Below are 21,618 nucleotides of genomic sequence, written 5' to 3'. Positions count from 1 at the left end.
GAATATGCCCTGGATCTTTTTTTATTGAATTTTTCAACCTAAATTAATAATATTCACTTCAATCTGTACTTGATAACTGCACTGGAAGCTTACAAGAAACATTGCTTAAGCAGTTTAACAGATATAATTTTGCCCTTGTAATTAAGGAATTATGACAGTATGAATGCCTAACAGAGAAGTGCAACTAATGAAAATTGCATCAGATTTCTAATTTTCTAGGCAGATCATCGTCAGGCAGACAGCCAGGAGCTGAACAAGTGTCAAAAGATAAGACTGTAATGTATTGTTTTCACAATGAATAAAAACACTATAATACAACTGGATGGAATATTGCTAAATTAAATTAAAGTGATGTTTTCATTAAATCTATTGTCTTTCAAACTTTGGAAGTGATACAGCATTAATGTGTTTCAGAGTCACATGGTCTGCATATGCAAAACACACAAACACATCCTCTCAAATAAGAGGACGTGAAGAAGTAGTAAAATCTGTCAGACGTGTTTGCTGCTCCTCTTAGAGAACTCAGACTGTGATCTCATCATGTCTATGTACTACAGCTTGGCAGTGCTGGTGCTTGTGCTGACTTTGAATCAAGGTGAGTCTCTTTTATTTTATCCTAGTATACACAACATAAGACTTATGCATTTATTTATTTTACCTACATCACTGTTATTATTCATTAAATTATATTTTTTTCAGAATATCAGAAGAATTGGGGGCAGGGATAATTCAGGGGCAGCAATTCCTCTTCTAACCAGTAGAGCAAAAAGGAAGTAAACTGAAAATGTAAAAATGCTGGTTTTATACATTTAACTTCTATAGTAAACTTTTGTCCTGGGTAAATGAGAGACGTATTGTTACGCGTTTTGAACAACCTGGGTAATTAAAAACATACTAAAATAGGAATAATTCATCACTATATAAGTTATATTGAATTTACTTTGTGTAATTTTGGCTCCCGCAGGTTTTGAGATTGGCCATACATGGTTTAACATTTGTTTTTACCAAAATTACGACTCATTTTATTGATGTTTTAATAGCTACTAAAGGAAGTAATTAAACACAATAATGTCAAATAGTTCATGCAGGGAGAATCATTGGAGGCCACGAGGCTGCAGCACACAGCAGGCCATACATGGCACTTGTGGTGCGCAGTGATTTAACCTCCTGTGGTGGATTCCTCGTGAGTAAAGATTTTGTACTGACTGCCGCCCACTGCAAATCCAGGTCTGTTTAATATGATTTATATCCCCAAGTTGTATTGTAATAAACTCTACTCATGAGTGTTCTCTCTTTTTTTGCTTTCTTCAGTTCCTATAATGTCTGTGTTGGGATGAATAAGTACCATGACCAAAAGAAGTCATGTTTTTCTGTGGAGCAAGATTTTCCACATGAGAAATACAATAATGAGACATACGCAAATGACATCATGCTACTGAAGGTAAAAGAGTAATGGAAAAGTGTCTTGTATTATTAAAATAACAAAAAAAATGTATTATGTACAAAAATGAAAAATAGAAAAAAAAAGCCATTCAGTAAAGCACAAGAATAAAACAAAAAGCCGCTCATTGTAGTTCAACATTAAATATGTTCTTTTGTACTTCAGTTGGCTACCAGGGCTGTTTTCAACGAGAATGTGAAACCAATTACTATGGCAAACAATTGTGAGAGCTCAGTGCCAAAAATGTGTCTAGTATCTGGATGGGGAAAAACAAGCGAGGACGAAGAATGGCAGTCTTCTAAACTCATGGAAGTCAATGTGACGCTCATTGACAATGAAATTTGTGCAGAGGAAAAGGTGTACTGCTCTGAAGGAAAAAAGGGGCCGGGTCAGGTAGGATTATTTTTCCTTGCTTACATGTCTTTTTCTATCTTTGTCTTAATACAAACAATCTATCTTTTCTAAGAGTCATCAGATGCTTTGCATGTGCTTTCAGGGAGACTCTGGTGGTCCATTGGTCTGTGAAGATGGAAAGGCCTATGGGGTGGTGTCTGCAAGCACTAAACCATCCTCTGACAGCATGGTTTATAAGTACACAAAGATACCTGACTACAGGATGTGGATTGATGAGATTATGAAACTTTACTGATCAGATCTTGTTCTTCTGTTTTTCTGTAACATATGTCCGAATTCCAGTTGAGTACAGTTTTGTGCGATTAAAAAAATAAGCAGAATAAGAAAAAATGGTTATGTTGTTGTCCTCTCATCAGTGTTTCTAAAGAAAATCTGTCTTTGCTTCTTTTTTTCAGCATGCTATTAAAATGCCTATTCAGTATATAACATGTGGTACATGTGGTAAAATACATTTCTGTTCTGGAGACGTTTACTAGCATTGTACTGTGCCGCTTTCCATCTTCTTACACTTTAGTTTCATTAAATTCTTTGATTCATGTTTGCAGCACTTAAACATGGTTGAGTAACATTTCCGTTCATATGACTGACAGATTTACATTTAAAATAACTTTACAGAATCAGTCAAAATCTTGGACTCACCTTTGTCTTTCAATGGCTTTTCCTTGTTTTTTTTTGACTCTCTACGTTGCAACTACACTGTGAATACATGAAAACTATGACTCAAAAGTATATAGAATAATGTATCAAACACAAATTATGAAAAAAATCAAAACATATTGTATATTTGAACTTTTTAAATGAAACTAATCAGTCTGCACCATCAGAAAATAGGTTGAACCAGATTTGTAGAAATAAATATTTTTATGCTTCATCTTGACATTGTCTACACCAGTTACTGGGTGAATGGTAGTGTGCACCCTGGACAAGTTCCCAGTCCATCACAGGGCAACACAGAGATACACAGGACAGAAAACCATGCTCACACACATTCACACCTAGAGTAACCAGTTCACCTAACAGTCGTGTTTTTGGACAGTGGGCGGAAGCTGGAGTACCCGGAGAGAGGTTTTGTTTCTGTGAAGCATCTAAATGAATACATGACCTTTTTTAGTACTAATAATTGTCGGACAGTTTCTTATGTCAAAATACATTTAATTAGAGTGTTTTCCAGAATTTCTAACGCTACTGAAAGTTACCTTAATCTCTTAATTGGACCCTTTACTTTTATTACATTTCAACAGTATGGTTAAAGGTATAAACAAAAGGGAATTTAATGGATGGTTATACCTCCTTTGCAGACATAAACTCAACATAAAGTGTTGATTAGTTGCAGTTTTTATCCCAAGCCTTCCAAACTTTGCTCTTGCAGTCAATGATAACATTACTATATAAATATATAAAGTCATATTGTTGAGCTGAATTCATGCCCCGCCCTTCTCTTACTGAGTATAGGTGAGGATGTCTCTTAAACTGGAGATAGCAGACTCCAGGTGAAGATAATCAAGGGACTAGTTGGGAGATGTTCACTCACTGGGCAGCAAAGAACACTGTGAGGGTGGCTGGCTGGGTGAAGACAATGCAGGAAAGTTTGTTCCAAAGAGAAGGAGCCGGTGAGCCACAAATTGTTTGAATACAGATTATAAATTATAGATTAATTGATGGTGCATTCAGATTGAAATGTTAAAATGTTATTAAATGTTAAAAAAGGAATTATTTAAAATGTGTGAGAAAAAGTAAATGAATACTAGCATGTAAAAAATTATCACTGAATAATACTTTGAATATGTTTGATTTTGGGTTTAAATCTTATGGTATATTTTGGTTCAAGGATCATTTTTAGTTATTTCAAGGGTGTTAATCATTGTTTTCTGTGTGTTTATGTTTAAAGGTTTTTCACCTACTACAACTGCTACTATTGTTGACTCAACTTTCTAATAAAGGAAAAGGAAATAATGAACTTTAGTGTTTTGAGTGAAATCCTGTGAAATCTCTGGAAGAAAGCTGCCTTTTCAAGTGGGGGAAACCTGCAGTTTAAATCCCAAACAAACAAGTGGGAAACACTTGACACATATCTTTTACAACAGTAGCTTGAATAAACTATTTTTAATGCAACCCATCAAAACCTTAGTATGGTTTTGATGGGTTGCAATAAAATAGTTACGGTTACAGTGACCTCAATATGACTGTTTGCCAAACTCATAATTCTTTGCAGGATTTTGTTGTAAATTATTTCATTTTAGCAGGTAAGATCAGCAGCAAAATGTCAAGTAAGTCATTAAATGCAACTTTCTGATATGACTTTAAAAGAGCTGTTTATGAGAATTGAGTGGTACAAAAAGTACTAAGTAATGATTATTAACACACAGAACATTGAAAGCTGCAAGATGAATCAAGCAAGGATGTGGGTGATTCACACCATCATGATGTATAGTAATGAAACCAATGCCTTCATCAACGATCAGAACGAGTTAGCTGTATTTTTCCCTGATGTCAATCAGGTTTTCAGTTTTTATTGCAACATAGAAAAGCCACAAATAAGCCTGACCAGTCATATGCCAAATAAGCTTTTTACAGCAAGTAGCAGCAGATACTAAGGCTACGTTCACACTGCAGGCCTTAATGCTCAATTCCGATTTTTTTTGTGAAATCGGATTTTTTTGCGTGGCCGTTCACTTTTCCAAATATATGCGACCTGTATTTGATCTCCTGTGTGAACTGAATTAATTCAACCTAAGTGTCCCGCATGTGCAGTCGAGGACGGGATGACATCACACGTAGCAAGCGTCCTCAGTGTTTGCGGAAGTAAACATGAATTATAATGCTGGCGCGCATTTTGCGATCATTAATTTATTTTCTAACCGGAGCTTTCTCTCCATTGACTGCTCTCCTCATTGTAGTCCGCTATGGGTGTCGTTTTTCTTCCCGCTTCTGCATAGCAGGATGCAGCATAGTGACGTTTGTCGAGTATTGGTGACATACAGGTCGGATAAATGTGACTCAGCCTGTCTGAACAACACAGATTGGGTTTTTTCAAATGTGACCCAGGCCACTTGGATATGTGGTCCTGAATCATTCAAATTATGAATGAAGTCCGTATCAGTAAAGCCGCTCACATCACTAAAATTTGGCTCTTCCTTTTTGATCTTCTTAAAAAGATTGCGTTGGGAAAGTGCTGGCTTCGGTTGGAGAATAACATAAAGAAAGCGTATGACGTCATTGCGTCCTCTACTGACAAGTAGGTGTATGAATGCAGTTCACATTCTTGTATGTGATCTTAGGAGATCACATACAAGTCGCATATATTTGGAAATGTGAACAGACACGCAAAAAATCAGATTTCACAAAAAAATCTGAATTGAGCATCAAGGCCTGCAGTGTGAAAATAGCCTAAGATGCTTTTAACAAGATATTTTTAATTATGAACACATTTAACATCAGCAAGGTAAAACAAAGTACAGTAGGTATGACGGTGACACCAATGATCAGGCTACATTAGCAGCAGTGACCCTCATGTGCTTTAATTAAGGTTTGCACACTTCCACTTGCTTTTACATTCATACAAACACAACAACGGCATTGTTTAACATGCCAGGTAAGTTTATTTAATGTTCTTAGTTGGCTAATTTTATTTGTGAGCACTAATTTTTATGTATTTTTACAAGTCCTTTCTCACTTCATGTTTCTTGTTTCATTACTAATTTTGCCCTCTATCGGTGCTGAGTGGTCCTTACCATCAATGGTCATTAGAAGCTTGGCCAGACAAAAGATGGTCCCCAGATTGAGAGCAGGGAGGGTTTATTGAACTCTGACCCGTTCTTGATAAGAGGGAGAAATAATATTCTTAAGTCAAAGTAGTGTTAGTATTTTATTGGATAGTTCTTTTTGAGTTTCCTTTACTGTGTTGTGTTTATTAAACACAACTGTATAATTTAGTTTATTTTGTAGTTAGAAACGTTTTATATTTTGTTACCATTATTGAATGACTCTGATCATCAATTATGTAGTCATCCACTAAATTTGAGTATTATTTTAAATGTCTTGTATTTCATAAAATCAATTCAGTTTATACATACAATCAATGAAATGATATAAACAGATTATATAGATTACACACATTTTTCTCTTAATTATTATGATTTTCTACAGCAAATAAAAACACAACATTCAAAATTAGAATATTGTGTCAGTCGTCCTACAGCCCAAAAATATGACTGATAACTGGTCCCTCTAAATTGCCCCTAGGTGGAGTGGGAGAATGTGTGGTTAATTGTCCTGTGCATCTCTGTGTTACCCTGTAATGGACTGGCAACCTGTACAAGGAGCACCCGCCTTCTGCCAATATCCGCTGGAGATGGGCACCAGCCACCATCACCCGGCACAGATAAGTGGGTATAAGCTAATGGATGCATATTCTATAAACCCAATAAAAATAAAATTACTGTATTTTCCAAACTATAGGCCACACTTACAATCCTTCAATTTTTTCAAAAATTGCTGATGCGCCTTATAATCCGGTGCACCTTATATATAATTAAAGTTGTGCTTACTGACCGATTTTATGTGGTACAATGCGCTCAAAAATCTGTTAAAATGTGTAAGTACGACTTTGGTATGCCGCACCGCTTATTGGATATTTGGAGCATTACGGTACACTGTGTCACGCTATATCTGACCCCTGAGAAGTCTACAAGACTGCCTGACTGTTGAAACTAGAAGTGCATTCATGTAAGGCAGAGTACATGCAAGCAACAATAAATCTAGTAACTTAATTAAATATAAATGTTCAGTTTATTTTGGCCTCATGTTAGAAACAGGGCAGTGTAGTTCAACTCCCGGCAGAGATGGTGAGCTCTCCCTCTCAGGAGAAAACAGTGTTAAGGAGGAACCAAGCCGGACGCCTTGCAAAGTGCAGTAAAGCAGCATACGAGCATCCTACGCTTAGGTTAGCTTTTCATTTTAGTCTGTCAATAAATGTACACCAGAAGCAAAATACTCTGACACGGCTTAATTAGATTGAAGTTCTAATTTCAGATGCGTATATGCTCCTGTTTGGCAGGGAATAAACGGGAAAACATACTGCTCACTTCCGGACGTATCCCAAAACGAGAGGCGTCGAAAGTAAAGAATCCATGGATGATGTAGTTGTGACAAGCTAACAAGCTAACAAACTAAAATATGCAATTTCTAATCACATGTGGTCAACACACGGAGTTTTAGGAAATCAAAACATAGGATATATTACTGATAATTTAATACCTTACCCATATATTACTGGGTGCCATAGTGCTCAGTTTGATTTTTGAATATGAATAGTTTTATTATTCATGCAGGGAACATCTCAAATTATATGGACACTACAATGGGAAAGTAGGAGAGGAAAGGAAGAACAAGAAAAAAAAGAAAAGGTGAAAGAAAGAGGAGATAAAAGGAAGAGAATGATAAAACAATTATTGAAAATAAATGTACTTCGTTTAATTGAAAATCTGTAGTTCCTATATTGTCCACGAGGGGCGCTGTGTTTTAATCAGCAGATGGTAGCACTGAGCTTCAGATGTGGAAAATTGATTTTAAATCATTTCTTAATTTTTATCTGTTTGATGTATTTTGTCATGCAGGACCGTGTTTTTAAGTTCCAAAAAAATGTGAAAAAATGTTTTTCAACATTGTACAATCACTGTGATCAGTTCTTTTGCATAATGCACAAGTAAATGTTCAACTGAGTAAAAGTATTGTTGAAATTGCACATACTTTTCTTAAAAACACTGAGGTTATTCATAATGTATTGTGGAAAAGTGAAATTCATTTAATATAAAAATCAACAAGTCCACTTTTATTAGTTCTATTTAATCTTGCAATAAATTTACTCGTGTGACCCTCTCGAGATCAGATTAAACTGTATGCGGCCCCTAAATCAAAATGAGTTTGACACCCCTGCTTTAGATGAAGCTCAAATTTTAGATGACTCAGAATGCTCAACTGGGTCCTAATACAGATCAGGTTCTAAAGATACCTCCAACACTGCTTCACTCAATGAGGAAGAAATATTCATGTTTGGAAGATATCAATAATTCTATTTTCAATAGAATCAATTTTATTTATAAATAATCACATGAAGTCACTACTGTTGAGAGCTGAGGGAATGTATGGATCAACAGAACCATGACTGTGTAAGTTTTGCAACTGTACTAAAAAAGGCAGAGGATTATTTTTATTCTTTATTAAAAATTAAAAATGTTATTCTAACATTATCTTAATGTGTAAAATCTAATATTTTTATAGGAGTAGCTTGTATAACTATGGTATGATGGTAATAGAAAACGGTTTACTGAGTGACCTCTGTATGACTTTTTGGCAAGCTCTTGCAAGATGATGTTGTAAATGCTTCTATTTCAACAGTGAGATATCAGCAATGGGACTTCAACTAAGCCACTATTGGATGGAACTTCCTGATATGATAAAAAAGATGTTTATGAGAACTGAATGATGAAAGCAAGGATGTTGGGCGCTTCTTACCAGATTAGATCAATCATGATGTATCGGTATCAGCTTGACAACATTTAGGATTATGAAAAACGACAAATACATGCATCAAACTGCTAAAGATTTTCATAATTATATTTGGAATAGCTGTATTTTTCACTGACATCAAACTTTAATTTTTAATGTAATATAGATTGACAATCCAGATTCTCATAAACAAACCTGGCCTGGCACACAAAACAAGCTTTTTACAGAGACTAAAGTTAAAGTACATTATTATGATGTTGACACCAATGATCAGACTACACCCGTGTCAGTAACCCTCACATGCTTTTGTTAGTTTGCATATTCACACTTATCTTTACATTCACATAAACACAATAGCCATTATTTAACATACATAATATGTTCAATGTTTTAAATACCTTAGTTTTATTTGTAGGCCCTCGTTTATATATTTCAAACAAGTGCTTTCTGACCTTGTGTTTGTTGTTTCATCCATTCAAATAATTTCTTCTATCAGTGTTGAGTGGTCCTTACCATCCAAGGTACCTGGAAGCTTGACCAGACAAAAGATGGCCAAGCTAAATGTAGGGAGGTTTAATTGAACTCTGACCTGTTCCTCTCATGTTCTTAGAATGTTTCCTGACCCATATTAAGCTACCACACCCGGTCAGCGGTTAAACACCCTTGGTGGATCCAGCCTATTTTACCCTTCAGGCGACCCCCACTTAAATATTACTTTTGATGCAAGATGCATAAAACAGAAAAGTGTATTTCAAGTTATTTTATCTACTAAAGACAGAGAAACGGTTGCTGACACATCAGTGCTGATGGGCTCTTGATTGACAAGAAGCCCCGATTGCTCATCACACAAACATTATAAAGGAGTTTATGTTCACACCCATGCAGGGGCCGTACACATCTAAACTATGGCATCAGTACAGAAACTGTGTCACCTCCGGGGCGCTATCTGACAGATTTGAGTCATCTCCTTGTGTCCGGTGCTATCTAAGTGTGGCATGCGGTTCTGGGTTAAGCAGTTCGATCCACTGACCCAGTTAATATCTTAACACCCACAAGCAGACCAAAGGAGGTCAGGGTAAAGGGTTTATTTAAGCAGATGAGAGAGTTAACTGTACAACTAGGAAGGCTCTATACTTGGGGTTTAGCTGCGTTTGGAAGGAGGAAGGAGCAGTTAGGAGAGGTGTTGGATCTAGACTGAGGTAATCAAGAAGTGCAAGAAAATAAGGAGAAGCTTAGGGGTTTTTAGTCTGAAGAGCAGGTTGCGAAGGGAAAGATTCAGAGAAGTCTGAGCTACCACAGAGAGATCTAGAGATCGTGAGAAGATTTTCAATAACTGGTGGTGGGTGTTGTGGGAAGGCAGATGATGACTGGAGACAGGAAGCTGCAGTGATTGACCATGATAATGATTCCAGGGTAGTAACCAAACAGGGTTTTAACATGAAGGCATGGAAAATCATAAGGAGTAAGATGGAGACTGACTAAGCCAAAGTACATCGAACAGCTTCTTAAACAACCTCAAAGCATAGGCCTAGTTGATAAGGGTCAGTTCCACGACAGCCTTGGATGAATATATAAAACACATAGCAGAGGAATGAATGAAAACCAGATGTGATATAATTTCCAATGTTGTCTTAAAGTGGCTGTAATAAACTAGCTATAATGACCAGAAACATCATAATGATCCTTATATTACTTAGAAAAAAAACGTAGATTTTTTTTTCATCTGCTCCTTTATTAAATGAGCATCGTATCTTTATTTATCCTTAAGACTGAGAGAAGGCCTGAAAGTTTGATCACTACAAAACCAAGTTTTCCTGCATGATTTCTTACTGGTATTTGTGTTCTGCTGTCTCTTCCTCAGTATTCAACCTTCAGTGATGTAGTATTTGGTTGACATCCGTGACATTGTCAAGAACAGGGACAGATGGACCCAGTATTCAGCCAGACAAGCGGAGGTTAAATAAAAGATAATTTAACAGAATGCAAAAACAAATACAGGCATCAAGCCAAAAACGGGACAATTGCATCCAATAACCAAAAATATAAAAAAGCAGTCACAGACGAAACTATATATACTGTTTATAAACTGTATATAAACTATATATACAAAAACATGGGACAGGCTAACTCAGACAGTCCAGCAACAGAATCGGATCAGGCAACAAAAACAGGCGGTCCAAACAGGTGGGGGTCAGGCAAAAGCAGGCAGGCAGTCAATACAAGCAGTGGTCAGGTAACACAGGTAGACAGTACAATCAGGTAGGAAAAAACAGGTTAATCAGGGGTCAGGCTGGCCCAGAAAATCCGTAGGCTAAATCGGGTCAGATCAACAGCTTAACAAAAAACAGGACACCGGACTAGACTCACCAATTGGTTTGGAAATTATCTGGCCCTGAGCAGGTAACTGAAGTAGGTTTAAATAGTGAGGTGAACAGGTGAACCGGAGTGAAGGCTAATTACAGGAGGCAGGTGAGAGGGCGACCTCAGTCTATGTGGGCGAGTCAGAGGGAGGAGAAGTGAATGGCTCAGCTGGGGCGGGACCAGAGATGGGCTCTCCTGTGCAGGAAGGTGGAAGCAGGATCGTAGCAGGAGCGGGAAACGTTTCAGGCGACATAACTGAATCAAGAGTAGATGGAGGCTGAATGGTCACAGCTGACTGATTTAGCCAAAAGTCTGACCTGAACGGGAGCGCAGCGGACCTGCATCTGCTGGCGGACACGCCTCCTCATGTAATCAGGAAACTGATCCGGAGCAAGAAAAAGATCAGGGCGAAGATCTGCAATGGGGTACCGCGCGCGAGCTATTTTTAGAAACACAACGTCACGATGACGTCACATCACGTGGTACGCAGTGGGGCAAACTCCGGAAAGCCGCCGTTGTTTTGCGTGCGTTAGCCTAGGTTTTACTCGGTAAACGACTGCTTTTTCCAAATCTAAGACCATGGTTTTTAAACATTGTTGCTATGGAACGTGCAACAGCGACTCGAGTTACGCTGATCGGCCGCATATGAAGGATGTTTTCTTCAAGACTGCCAAGGAGAAATGTGTAAGCTTGGAACACCAGGGGCGGTCGGCCTACACAACAGTTCAACCCGGAAAAAGTTACCAAATTCAAGTACATATGTAGCAAGCATTTTGTCGGAGGAAAGGGCCCAACCGAAGAACATCCTGACCCAATTCCAGCGACATCAAGTCAAGGTAAGAGTATTTTGGTGGCCGACATGTTAATAAAGTAGCGCCTGCTACCATGACAGCATATAGGCTATCATGGTAGCAGGCGCGGACATGATAGCCTGCTACCAGGCTTACTCAAAAACATTTCAAATGAGACAAACATTAAACATATACCCATTCCTGGACGGTGATTGCAAACAACAACAAAAAAAAAAAAACGGCCGACGCTGCCATGATCGCCGCGCAGAAAAAAAAAAACAAAGCTTACCATTCATCAACTCGGCCAGTTTTCCAGTCTTTTTAAGCCCTCGAACCTCAAGTCATCGTTCTTCGACAGTGCGACCAGTAATCCGTGCGCCTGGGACATCGTCTTGGGAAAGTTTAACGGCTGTAAAGTCGGTCATATCCGTTATCCGTGCGTTCTCTCCTGTATGCGTTCTCTCCTGTATGCCCTACCTAAGCGGCAAAAGGGGCGTTGCTCTTGAGACAGTGACGTCACGTGCGCGGTACCGCATTAGATCTGCCTCGACCTTCACAAAGAAACTCGGGTCCGGATTAAAACCATGAGCGGAGCATACACCGGAGTCTCTGGGTGCGTAACCTCTCTCCTTTTAACTGGGAGTGAGGGTTAAGCGTCAATAACAATGATGCTTCTGGAGCGAACGCCCCAGAAAGAAGCGCGTTCATGTTTCTGCTGCTTGTCTGGCAATGGGTTCAGCCTATGGCCAGATCATTCTGTCATGAACTGGGACAGATGGACCCAGTATTCAGCCAGACAAGTGGAGGTTAGGTAAAAGATAATTTATTAACAGAATGCAAAAACAAAAACGGGCATCAAACCAAAAACAGGACGACTGCGTCCAATAACCAAAAATATAAAAAAAAAGCAGTCACAGACGAAACTATATACAAAAACAGGGGACAGGCTAACTCAGGCAGTCCAGCAACAGAATCGGATCAGGCAACAAAAGCGGGCAGTCCGAACAGGTGGGGGTCAGGCAAAAGCAGGCAGGCAGTCAATACAAGCAGTGGTCAGGTAACACAGGTAGACAGTCCAATCAGGTAGGAAAAAACAGGTTAATCAGGGGTCAGGCTGACTCAGAAAATCCATAGGCTAAATCGAGTCAGATCAACAGGTCAACGAGAAACAGGACACCGGACTAGACTCACCAATTGAGTTGGAAATGATCTGGCCCTAAGTAGGTAACTGAAGCAGGTATAAACAGGTGAACCGGAGTGAAGGCTAGTTACAGGAGGCAGGTGAGAATGATGGGAGGAAGGGTGGTGGCTAGAGGAGGAACAAACTGATTGGTTGACAGGTGACAGGGGAGTGACAGACAGACAAATAGGCTGGTGAGTGAGAAGTGAAGTGAGCTGGCTGACTAATGGCAGGTGAACTGAGCTGACTGAACCGGTAAAATAAAAAGAAGTACAAAACTAAACCAACAACAAAAACCTAAATCATGACACATTAGATCAATAATCTGGCAGTTGCTGTGGGCCAAAATCTCCATGTTGCATAGTTTTATTTTTATGACACTTGACATTTTTGTTTTTTATTTTACATCTTCTGTTCAGCATTTACTTTTCTTTTGTTTGTTTTTTTCTGTTGAGTGCTCATTCAGGATTTCTACAGAGCATAAAGGTTACTCTTTTTGCGTGAAGATACAGATCTGCCTGATAATACACAGATGGTAAAGGTAAAACAAGTATACTACAGTAAATCCAGCCTTAAATAAATTACACCTCTGTATACTATGAGGTTTTTTCTCTATTTTGTATACAATGGGTTTTATGGATTGCACTTTTGTCAAACCTTTTCCCTCTGCTTTGTTTCATAAATATTGGCATGATATTACCAATTGTGTTTTGGTAAATACAAGTGATGGGATATTTGGCATTGCAACAAACTGAAACGGTTAAGTTGACACAAGATCAGCGAGGAACATTCGTTTTCAACATTCAAAAACAAACTCAAGGAAGTGGTTGATGATAGCAATCAGAGGTTGCTGTTGAGAAATTTAGATTTTTTTTTTCATTTTTTCATGGTTAGGCATAGAATGTCAGTGGAAAAATGCAAAAACCTTGGTCAGCAATTATGAGAAGCATATGTTTAAAATAATTTCCCATGTACATTTAACAACAATATTAAGATTAATTTATTTTTTTGACTTAACATTGAAATGACAAGTAGGCCAAAAATCTGTTTTTAATTTTTTTAAAACAAAACTAAAATAAATTAAATAAAGCTGGTTGATATCCAACAGTTCAGTGAGGGGAATATTTCTCAACCAAGCACATTGCAGTTACACAGTTCAATGGCATGCATGCTCTTCAGGACAATTATTTATCATCCCAATTTTACAAAATTAAAAACTTAACTATGTTTGAATAATAGCCTTCAGCCCATTTAACCAAGTACTATGGGTAGATTTGATACTGTTAATTTTGCTGTAATTACAGCTGCATGTCTTTTAAGGCATGTCTCTACCAGCTTTGTACAGCTAGTAAATGAAAGTTTTGCCCATTCTTCTTGCAAAACAGCTTAACTTCAGTCAGACTAGATGGAGAGTGTTTGTGAAAAGTGGTTTTCAGATCTTGCCATAGATTCTCAATTGGGTCTAAGTCTGGACTTTGACTGGGCCATCCTAACACATGAATCTGTTTTGTTTTAAACAATTACATTGTAGCCCTTGCTTTATGTTTAGGGCGTTGTCCTGCTGGAAGGTAAACCTCCGCCCCAGTCTCAAGTCTTCTTCAGATGCCTACAGGTTTTCTTCCAAGATTGCCCTGTATTCGGCTCCATCTATCTTCCCATCAACTCTGACCGTCATCCCTGTCCCTGCGGAAAAGAAGCATCACCAGAGCATGATGCTGCCACCACCATATTTGATAGCGGGTATGGTGTGTGAATACTTTTGCACACCCCGCTTTTCTTTTTTTTATTTGTATTTTTTTTTTTAAATCATGTATAATTTTCTTTCTACTTCACAGTTGTATACCACTTTGTGTTAGTCTTTCAATCAAAATGTCCAATAAAATATATTTATCTTTGTGGTTGTAATGTGACAATATGTTGGAAAGTTTAAGAGGTATGAACACTTTTCCAAGCCACTGCAGGATTCAGGGCAGGTGATTGGCTCAGCTCAGCCTGTCCAGCAGCTTTAATTTTCTTTCTCTAAAACCAATTAAAAATGACCTTGGCTGTGTATTTGGGATCATTATCTTGCTGAAACATTGTTTCATTGTCATCATCCTGACATGTTTTTTTAACAAGAATACTTCAGGACATTTATCCATTTTTTCGCCTTCCACCTGAATGAAGTGTGTCGCACTATATGCTAAAAGCAGCCCCACATCATTGTGTTTGTACCTCCAAGCTCAACAGTTGCTATGTTGTTTTGGAGTAAATGTGGTGTCTTCTAGCCTCAATGATGGTCTAAAAAAGGCTTATCAATTAAACAAAACAAAGTAACCAAATATAACAGAATTCTCAGTAAAACAACTATGTTCTACCATTCACTTTGTGGTCTTTGAGGCAATCCGTCATGGACTGGTTGGTGGCTGATATTCCTCGTCTTTATCTGCAGCACGATTGTCACTGGTAAAACAAAGACACAAGTTGAACATTAAATTTGACTGTTTTTATCTAAATGGCAAGTTACATAATAAAAAAGACAATGGCAGGGAAGTTGTTGGATCACAATACACAAAAATATTATCTCTTTTTGAAATAGAAGATATGTAAAAAATCTGGAAATATACAATAACTATTTCTTACTCATGAACCGCGGGTCCAAAATGAGCTGTTGCTCTTCTCCCCCTTCATAAAAATCCATGGTGGTTCTAGAAACTCCTTTATCTCAGTATCACTCATTCTAATAATTTCTTTCAAAGCTTCTGGAGCATTTTATTCTTCGGTGCCTATAGACCAGTTCATTGTTATTGTGTTGATGCGGGTTTTTCGCGCATGCGCGCCAGACTGGTAGGCAAAAGGCGAACACAATGGCGGACGCAAACAAAGGAAACGACGAGTTCTCAACGTATTTTTCTTCTTTAAATAACGTATCATAAGATCGTTATAAGAGTAAGTTGATGGTTGATGGTATCAGATTGCCAGATCCACACAGCGTCTGTGAAATGCTGGCCAAGTGTTCCATACGTCAACATGTACAGCTACCTTATCAACGTGCCAGACCAGTTCACACGAGAGAGCATGAAGCCATGAAACCACTGGACGGCTACAATTATTTTATGATCAGGACATAGGCACCAGCAACCCCCGCGACCCCATGAGCGATTAAGCGGGTCAGAAAATGGATGGATGGATGGATGTTCAGACATGTTTGTGTAACATACGAAAGTGGAGTCGGACACAGACAGCGCCTCAGCCAAGAGGAAGACCCGCCACCGGTAGGTTAAAAAAAAACATTGTTCACTACGGATTATTCTGGTGTTTTTGTCTTATTAACCCTTTTCACAGACTCATGCCAGAGGGTTTGCATACATTGTACATGTACGTATATTATTACGAAATGAACGTTTACGTCTTGACTTAAGTATATATCCTATTTTTTTTAATTTATATAATTATTTAAGTAGAACAATGACCAGTGCAAAATTAAGTTGTATTTACCGGAGATAAAGTGTAGACTGCAAATTCTGTTGTGGTATGACGGCTCACACAGTCAATTGGCATTGTCTGCCTGCGTCCTTTTCATTGAAATTATCCATTTCTTTCGTCTTTATTCGTACTTCGGTAAACGAAAGAAACGTACATCCGACGATTTGGAATGCGTCTGTGTGCAACCGGGAGCAAAACAAGTCGTAGGCATTGTTTAGATTTCAAAAATAAAAGAAACTAAAAGCACGCTCTAATTCATCCATTTTGTCATGGTAATAGACGAGAACAGCACTGTTTTTGCCTACCCGCGGGACCCGGATGTAGCGCGGATGTAGCTTGTGACGTCACGCGTGAACTGGTCTATCTAATGATAGATGTTCAAAGAAAAAAGAAAAAATTGTGCTGAACTCTGCATAATGCCATCTGTTCACAAAAACAGCTGTGTCAGGCACTTTTGTGGGCGTCTTTACGCATGGACAGTACTTCCCTGGGACACATCAGAAAAAGATGTGGCATATCTCACTGGAAAGGTAGCTGTCGTTTCCAACGATACTGGCCATGGGAGTGGGGTGGGGCAAACCATGTCTGTGCAGTAAAGCAGTTTTCTGAGTCAGCTATGTCTTTTAGACATTTGAATGGCATCTTGTATGTTTAAAGTACTGTAAAACTGAAAGTATTGGCTACTTGTCTTTGAAACATTAAAGCCTCCCCCTTTGAGGGATTTAGGGGAAAATGTGACTGTTTCTGAACCACTTTTAAAGCTGGATGAAAATGGCCTTTGCCCTGCTCATTCTGGTACCGGTATGAATGAGCTCAACCAGCAACTGCAAAACATTCATATCTGCTGGTACCCAAATGTTTAGAAACCTCTATGCTGAGTGCATTGAACACAAGCTGCTCTATTTCTATGTGGTCTACACGCAAGCTTTCCTCTACAATTGATAAATGATAAATTGGCTTCTCTTATTATGGAAGCATGCAAAAATGCCTGAAGCTCCATTGTTCCATTAAAGGGAAAAGCTCTCCAGATCATAATGGAGCAGTTTTTCACTTTGCCATGTAGAAAACATCTCTGATGGGATCTGCTTGACATGTTAGTATCACTTGAAGCCTTCAGGGCTGTCTAGATTTTATTCTCTCAGAGAATAAGATTTTCTTCCACCTTTCAGCGTCCCATGTTTGGTACAGTGGTCATGAAAGTGTGAATGCCTGATAGAGAAGGGTGATTAATGAACACTGCATTTGATCAAGTAGGGTGTTCAGCAACTGATCAGATGTTTAAGACCATCATTAATTATTTAACGGCCCACAATACCTGCGTGGACAAGAGTCAGCAGATGTCGGCACGGAGTCCACGCATAGTCAAGGCAGACTGTGCACAGATCTGCACAGACAGGTAAGCGCAGAGCTCAAATTTTAAGGCCACATACGTTGTGCCAGGAGCTGTCTGCCTGAAGATAATGTGGACAAAGGGGAGAATGTAACTTAATGTTTTCAGAGTGATTGAAAAAATAAAAGATCTGGATACATACCTAATATATTAAACAGCTAAACCAAATTAAAAAGAGTGATGTTTTCATCATGTTAGGTTAATTGGCCTCCTAAATTCTACTTAGGTGTGAGTGTATGCGAGAATGGTTGTTTGTCCTATTTCTCTGTGTTGCCCCGCGATAGACTGCCCATCATTCCAGGGTGAACCCCGCCTCTCGCCCATTGACAGCTGGAGAAAGGCACCAGAACCCCTCACAACCCCACAAGGGATAGCCGTGTTAGAAAATGGATGGATGTATGGATGTTTTCATCAAACCTATTTTCTTTCATCCTCTTGAAGTGATACACTGTTAATATGCTTCAGAGCCACAGGGTTTGCATATGCAAAACACATAACAACATCCTCTCAAATAAGAGGAAACGAATAAGTAGTAAAATCTGCCAGACGTGTTTGCTGCTCCTCCTAGAGAGCTCAGACTGTGATCTCATCATGTTCATGTACTACAACTTGGCAGTGCTGGTGCTTGTGCTGATTTTGAATCAAGGTGAGTCTCTTTTTTTATCCTAGTGTACACAATATAACCTATATATTTGTTATTATTTATCTGAAGTCATTTTTAGAATATCAGAACAATTGGGGGCAAGGGTAATTCAGGGGCAGCAATTCCCCTTCTAACCAGTACAGTATAAGGAAGTAAACTGAAAATGGAAAAATGCTGGTTTTATATATTGATATTCTATAATAAGCCTTTGTGATGGGTAAATGAGAAACATATTGTTAAGCTTTTTCGAAAACCCAGGTAATTAAAAACACACTAAAGTATGAATAATGAATCACTATATATAAGTTATATTGAACTTAATTTGTGTAATTATGGTTCATGTAAGTTTTGAGATTGGCCATACATGGTTTAAGATTTGTTTTTACCATGATTACGACTCAATTTAAAGGTGTTTTTATAGCTACAAACTTAGCATCTAACAAGAGAATGTCAAATAGTTAATGCAGGGAGAATCATTGGAGGTCATGAGGCTGCAGCACACAGCAGGCCATACATGGCACTTGTGGAGGGCAGCGATTCAACCAACTGTGGTGGATTCCTCGTGAGTGAAGACTTTGTATTGACTGCCGCCCACTGCAAATCCAGGTCAGTCCAATATAATTTATTTCCTCATGTTGTGTTGTAATAAACTCTACTCATGAGTTTTCTCTCTTTTTTTGCTTTCTTTAGTTCCTATAAAGTTTGTGTTGGGATGAATGAGTACGATGACAAAAACAAGTTGTGTTTTTCTGTGAAGCAAGATTTTCCACATGAGAAATACAATAATGAGACATACTCAAATGACATCATGCTACTGAAGGTAAGAGTAATAGAAAACTGTCTTGAATTATTAAAATGGAAAATTAATGTTTGTATTATCAACAAAAATAGTTAAAAAGCTATTCACTAAAGCCACAGAATAAAACAAAAAGCCACTCATAATTGTTTCAATAGCTCTAAATACCATCCTTTGTACTTTAGTTGTCTACCAGAGCTGTTTTCAGCAACAAAGTGAAGCCTATTTATTTGGCAGAAGAGTTGCAACTTTCACTGCCAAAAATATGCATTGTCACTGGCTGGGGAAAAACATGCAAGGACAATGATCGGATGTCTCATAAACTCATGGAAGCCAATGTGACGCTCATTTACAATGATATCTATGCCAAGGACAAAGTGTACTACTCTAAGGGAGAAAAGGGACCGGGTGAGGTAAGACTTTTTTTTTGTTTCCTCATCTTTGTCCATCTTTGTCTTAACACAAACAATCACAGCATTTGCTCTCTTCTATTATAACAGTCATCACTGCTTTCATATGTGCTTTCAGGGAGACTCTGGTGGTCCGTTAGTCTGTGAAAATGGAAAGGCCTATGGGGTGGTGTCCGCAAGCAGGGATCTACCCTCTGGCAGCAGGCTGTATAAGTACACAAAGATACCTGACAACAGAAAGTGGATTGATGAGATTATGAAACATAACTGATTAGAACCTGTTACTTTTTCAGCAACATATGAATGAATTCAAATGGGGCATTTGTCAAATAACATCACATACAGGACTGCAAACTACATTGGCAACAACCGCAATACTAATCATTTTTGAAAGATGATAATGTCCCAGGAGCTTAATTTCAACCTGCTTCAATCGGGAAACCAGCATAGAACAGCTTAAACGTTGGTTGAAACTCAGGGGGCTCAAAATTATCGTAAAGAAAGCAGTATTAGTAGAAAGGTAGGAGAAACTGTCCTCTTCTGTCTGAAAAAAAAAACAAAGCCCAAAAAGCTACTGCACGCTCAGAAACAACCCCAAGAAATTGCAACCGCTGATTCACGAAACTTACAAGTGACTTTAGAGAAAAACAAGCCCAAAGTCGTTGATAATAAGCAGACCAAATGCAACACTGAAGCTCTCATGAACAACCCTCATGGATTGTATGAAGTTTTAAAGCCGTTGAGAAAAAGCCAAATAAACGTTGCCTACCTGCACAGATGCTGCAGTCACTGGTTTCAGGTCTGGATGTTCCAACTATTGGTTCCTTACGACCAAGGAAATGTAGAGACCACATTTAGGTGTCTTTGGTCAGATTCCACAGTAATGTCCTCTCGGTTACAAGCTCAGATCCAACACTGATAATTCTCCGTAGTCCTCCAGGGTTTTGGAAAATCAATGAAAAATAGCTCCCTTTATATGATCATGATCACCATATCGCTAGTCGCTCCAGCAGATACCGACGCAGCTGTGTTTTGTTGTTACCATATTATTGTCTGTTGAGGCGATATTCAGGAATAATCTGTTCACTATTTGACTCAAACAAGTAAATTATTCAATGTGCATCTAAATTTAGTAATCTGATGTCATTTGAGGAATGCCCTATTGATTACAGTTTTGGGTTACTAGTCAATTGCAATAAGGAAAAAAATGTTGCTTTTCCCTTCTGGCTATTTTTTCTTAATAAAATATATCTTTGCTTCTGTTTCTTAACAACATTCTATTAAACAGTCTGTTACATATACAGTATAATCTCCTATTAAACACTGCAATCCCCTGTTTACATGTTGTAAAGACATTTCTTTTTTAAAGACATTTCCGGGTATTTCGCTGTGCAGCTTTCCATATTCTAATGATTGAGTTTTAACAAATTCTCGGTTTCATGTTTGTAAGACTTAAGCAGTGGTGTTAACTCTTTTATTCATACAACAGAGATTTGTATATAAAATGGTTTTCATTTGAGTTGGTTTCTTTTGGGAATCGCTCAACAGATAATGAAACAAAATTGTGTCAGTTTCAAAAACTTTCATTAATGTACCTCTGATGGACTGGGTACATGTCCGGGGCATACCTTCTTGCCTGATGACCAATGGAGATTGGCACCAGCCACCCTGCATCCTTGCCAAGATTAGCACTTATATACAATGGATGATTGGATGAATGTTTTAATAAAAATTGTACCTATTTCAGCATTATTTCCTATGAAAAACATTTGACAGCAATCAAATCCTTCTAATAATTGCTGGCCAGCATTTGCACATATCCAACAATATTTTAGTTATACATTTTTTAGTTACATAATTATCTCTCAAAAGTTTCCGTCTTAAGCCCCAGGTTGTCCAAATCTAAGTGGTTTTATACTGAACTGAAATACACATCAAACTCATCAGTCTGCACTATTAAAAAAAGGTTAAACCACATGATACAACCTAAATGAGGAAACGGGAGTCAGATTATTAATTTAATTTACAACTCATCTACTGAACTAAATAAACTGAAAGATACACTTCACATAGTACAGCTCAAAAGTTTACTTTAAAGAAAGTAATACTATACAAAAAAGACAACCCTACATTTGGAAGTTAAGTCACGGTCCTCACTATATACATAAAACAAGGGTGTGTGTCTACCCATTGACATCATGTTTAGGTGCAACCTGGCTA

General features: G+C 38.2%; 2 protein-coding genes across 3 annotated transcripts; both read left to right on the top strand.

Moving 5' to 3' along the window:
* Positions 1–502: 502 nt before the first annotated feature.
* LOC105932434 (mast cell protease 1A) lies at positions 503–2,173 on the top strand. Of its 2 annotated transcripts, XM_036141372.1 has the most exons (6): positions 529–595; positions 700–786; positions 1,080–1,227; positions 1,312–1,441; positions 1,607–1,834; positions 1,938–2,173. In XM_036141372.1, exons 3-6 carry the CDS (start codon positions 1,136–1,138, stop codon positions 2,088–2,090), a joined length of 603 nt encoding a protein of 200 aa, XP_035997265.1. In that variant the 5' UTR covers positions 529–595; positions 700–786; positions 1,080–1,135; the 3' UTR covers positions 2,091–2,173. The 2 variants fall into 2 exon arrangements, with proteins under 2 accessions (XP_012727063.1, XP_035997265.1); XM_012871609.3 differs by lacking the exon at positions 700–786 and having other exon boundaries at positions 503–595.
* A 15,938-nt stretch (positions 2,174–18,111) lies between these two features.
* On the top strand, positions 18,112–20,736 carry LOC105932435 (mast cell protease 1A). Its single transcript, XM_012871610.3, has 5 exons — positions 18,112–18,195; positions 18,651–18,798; positions 18,883–19,012; positions 19,174–19,401; positions 19,517–20,736. Exons 1-5 carry the CDS (start codon positions 18,141–18,143, stop codon positions 19,667–19,669), a joined length of 714 nt encoding a protein of 237 aa, XP_012727064.1. The 5' UTR covers positions 18,112–18,140; the 3' UTR covers positions 19,670–20,736.
* Positions 20,737–21,618: the final 882 nt, after the last annotated feature.

Source organism: Fundulus heteroclitus, chromosome 9, assembly GCF_011125445.2.
Source record: "Fundulus heteroclitus isolate FHET01 chromosome 9, MU-UCD_Fhet_4.1, whole genome shotgun sequence".
Taxonomy (NCBI): Eukaryota; Metazoa; Chordata; class Actinopteri; order Cyprinodontiformes; family Fundulidae; genus Fundulus; species Fundulus heteroclitus.
The sequence above is the reverse complement of the archived record's forward strand: the minus strand, read 5'-3'. Positions and strand labels throughout refer to the sequence as shown.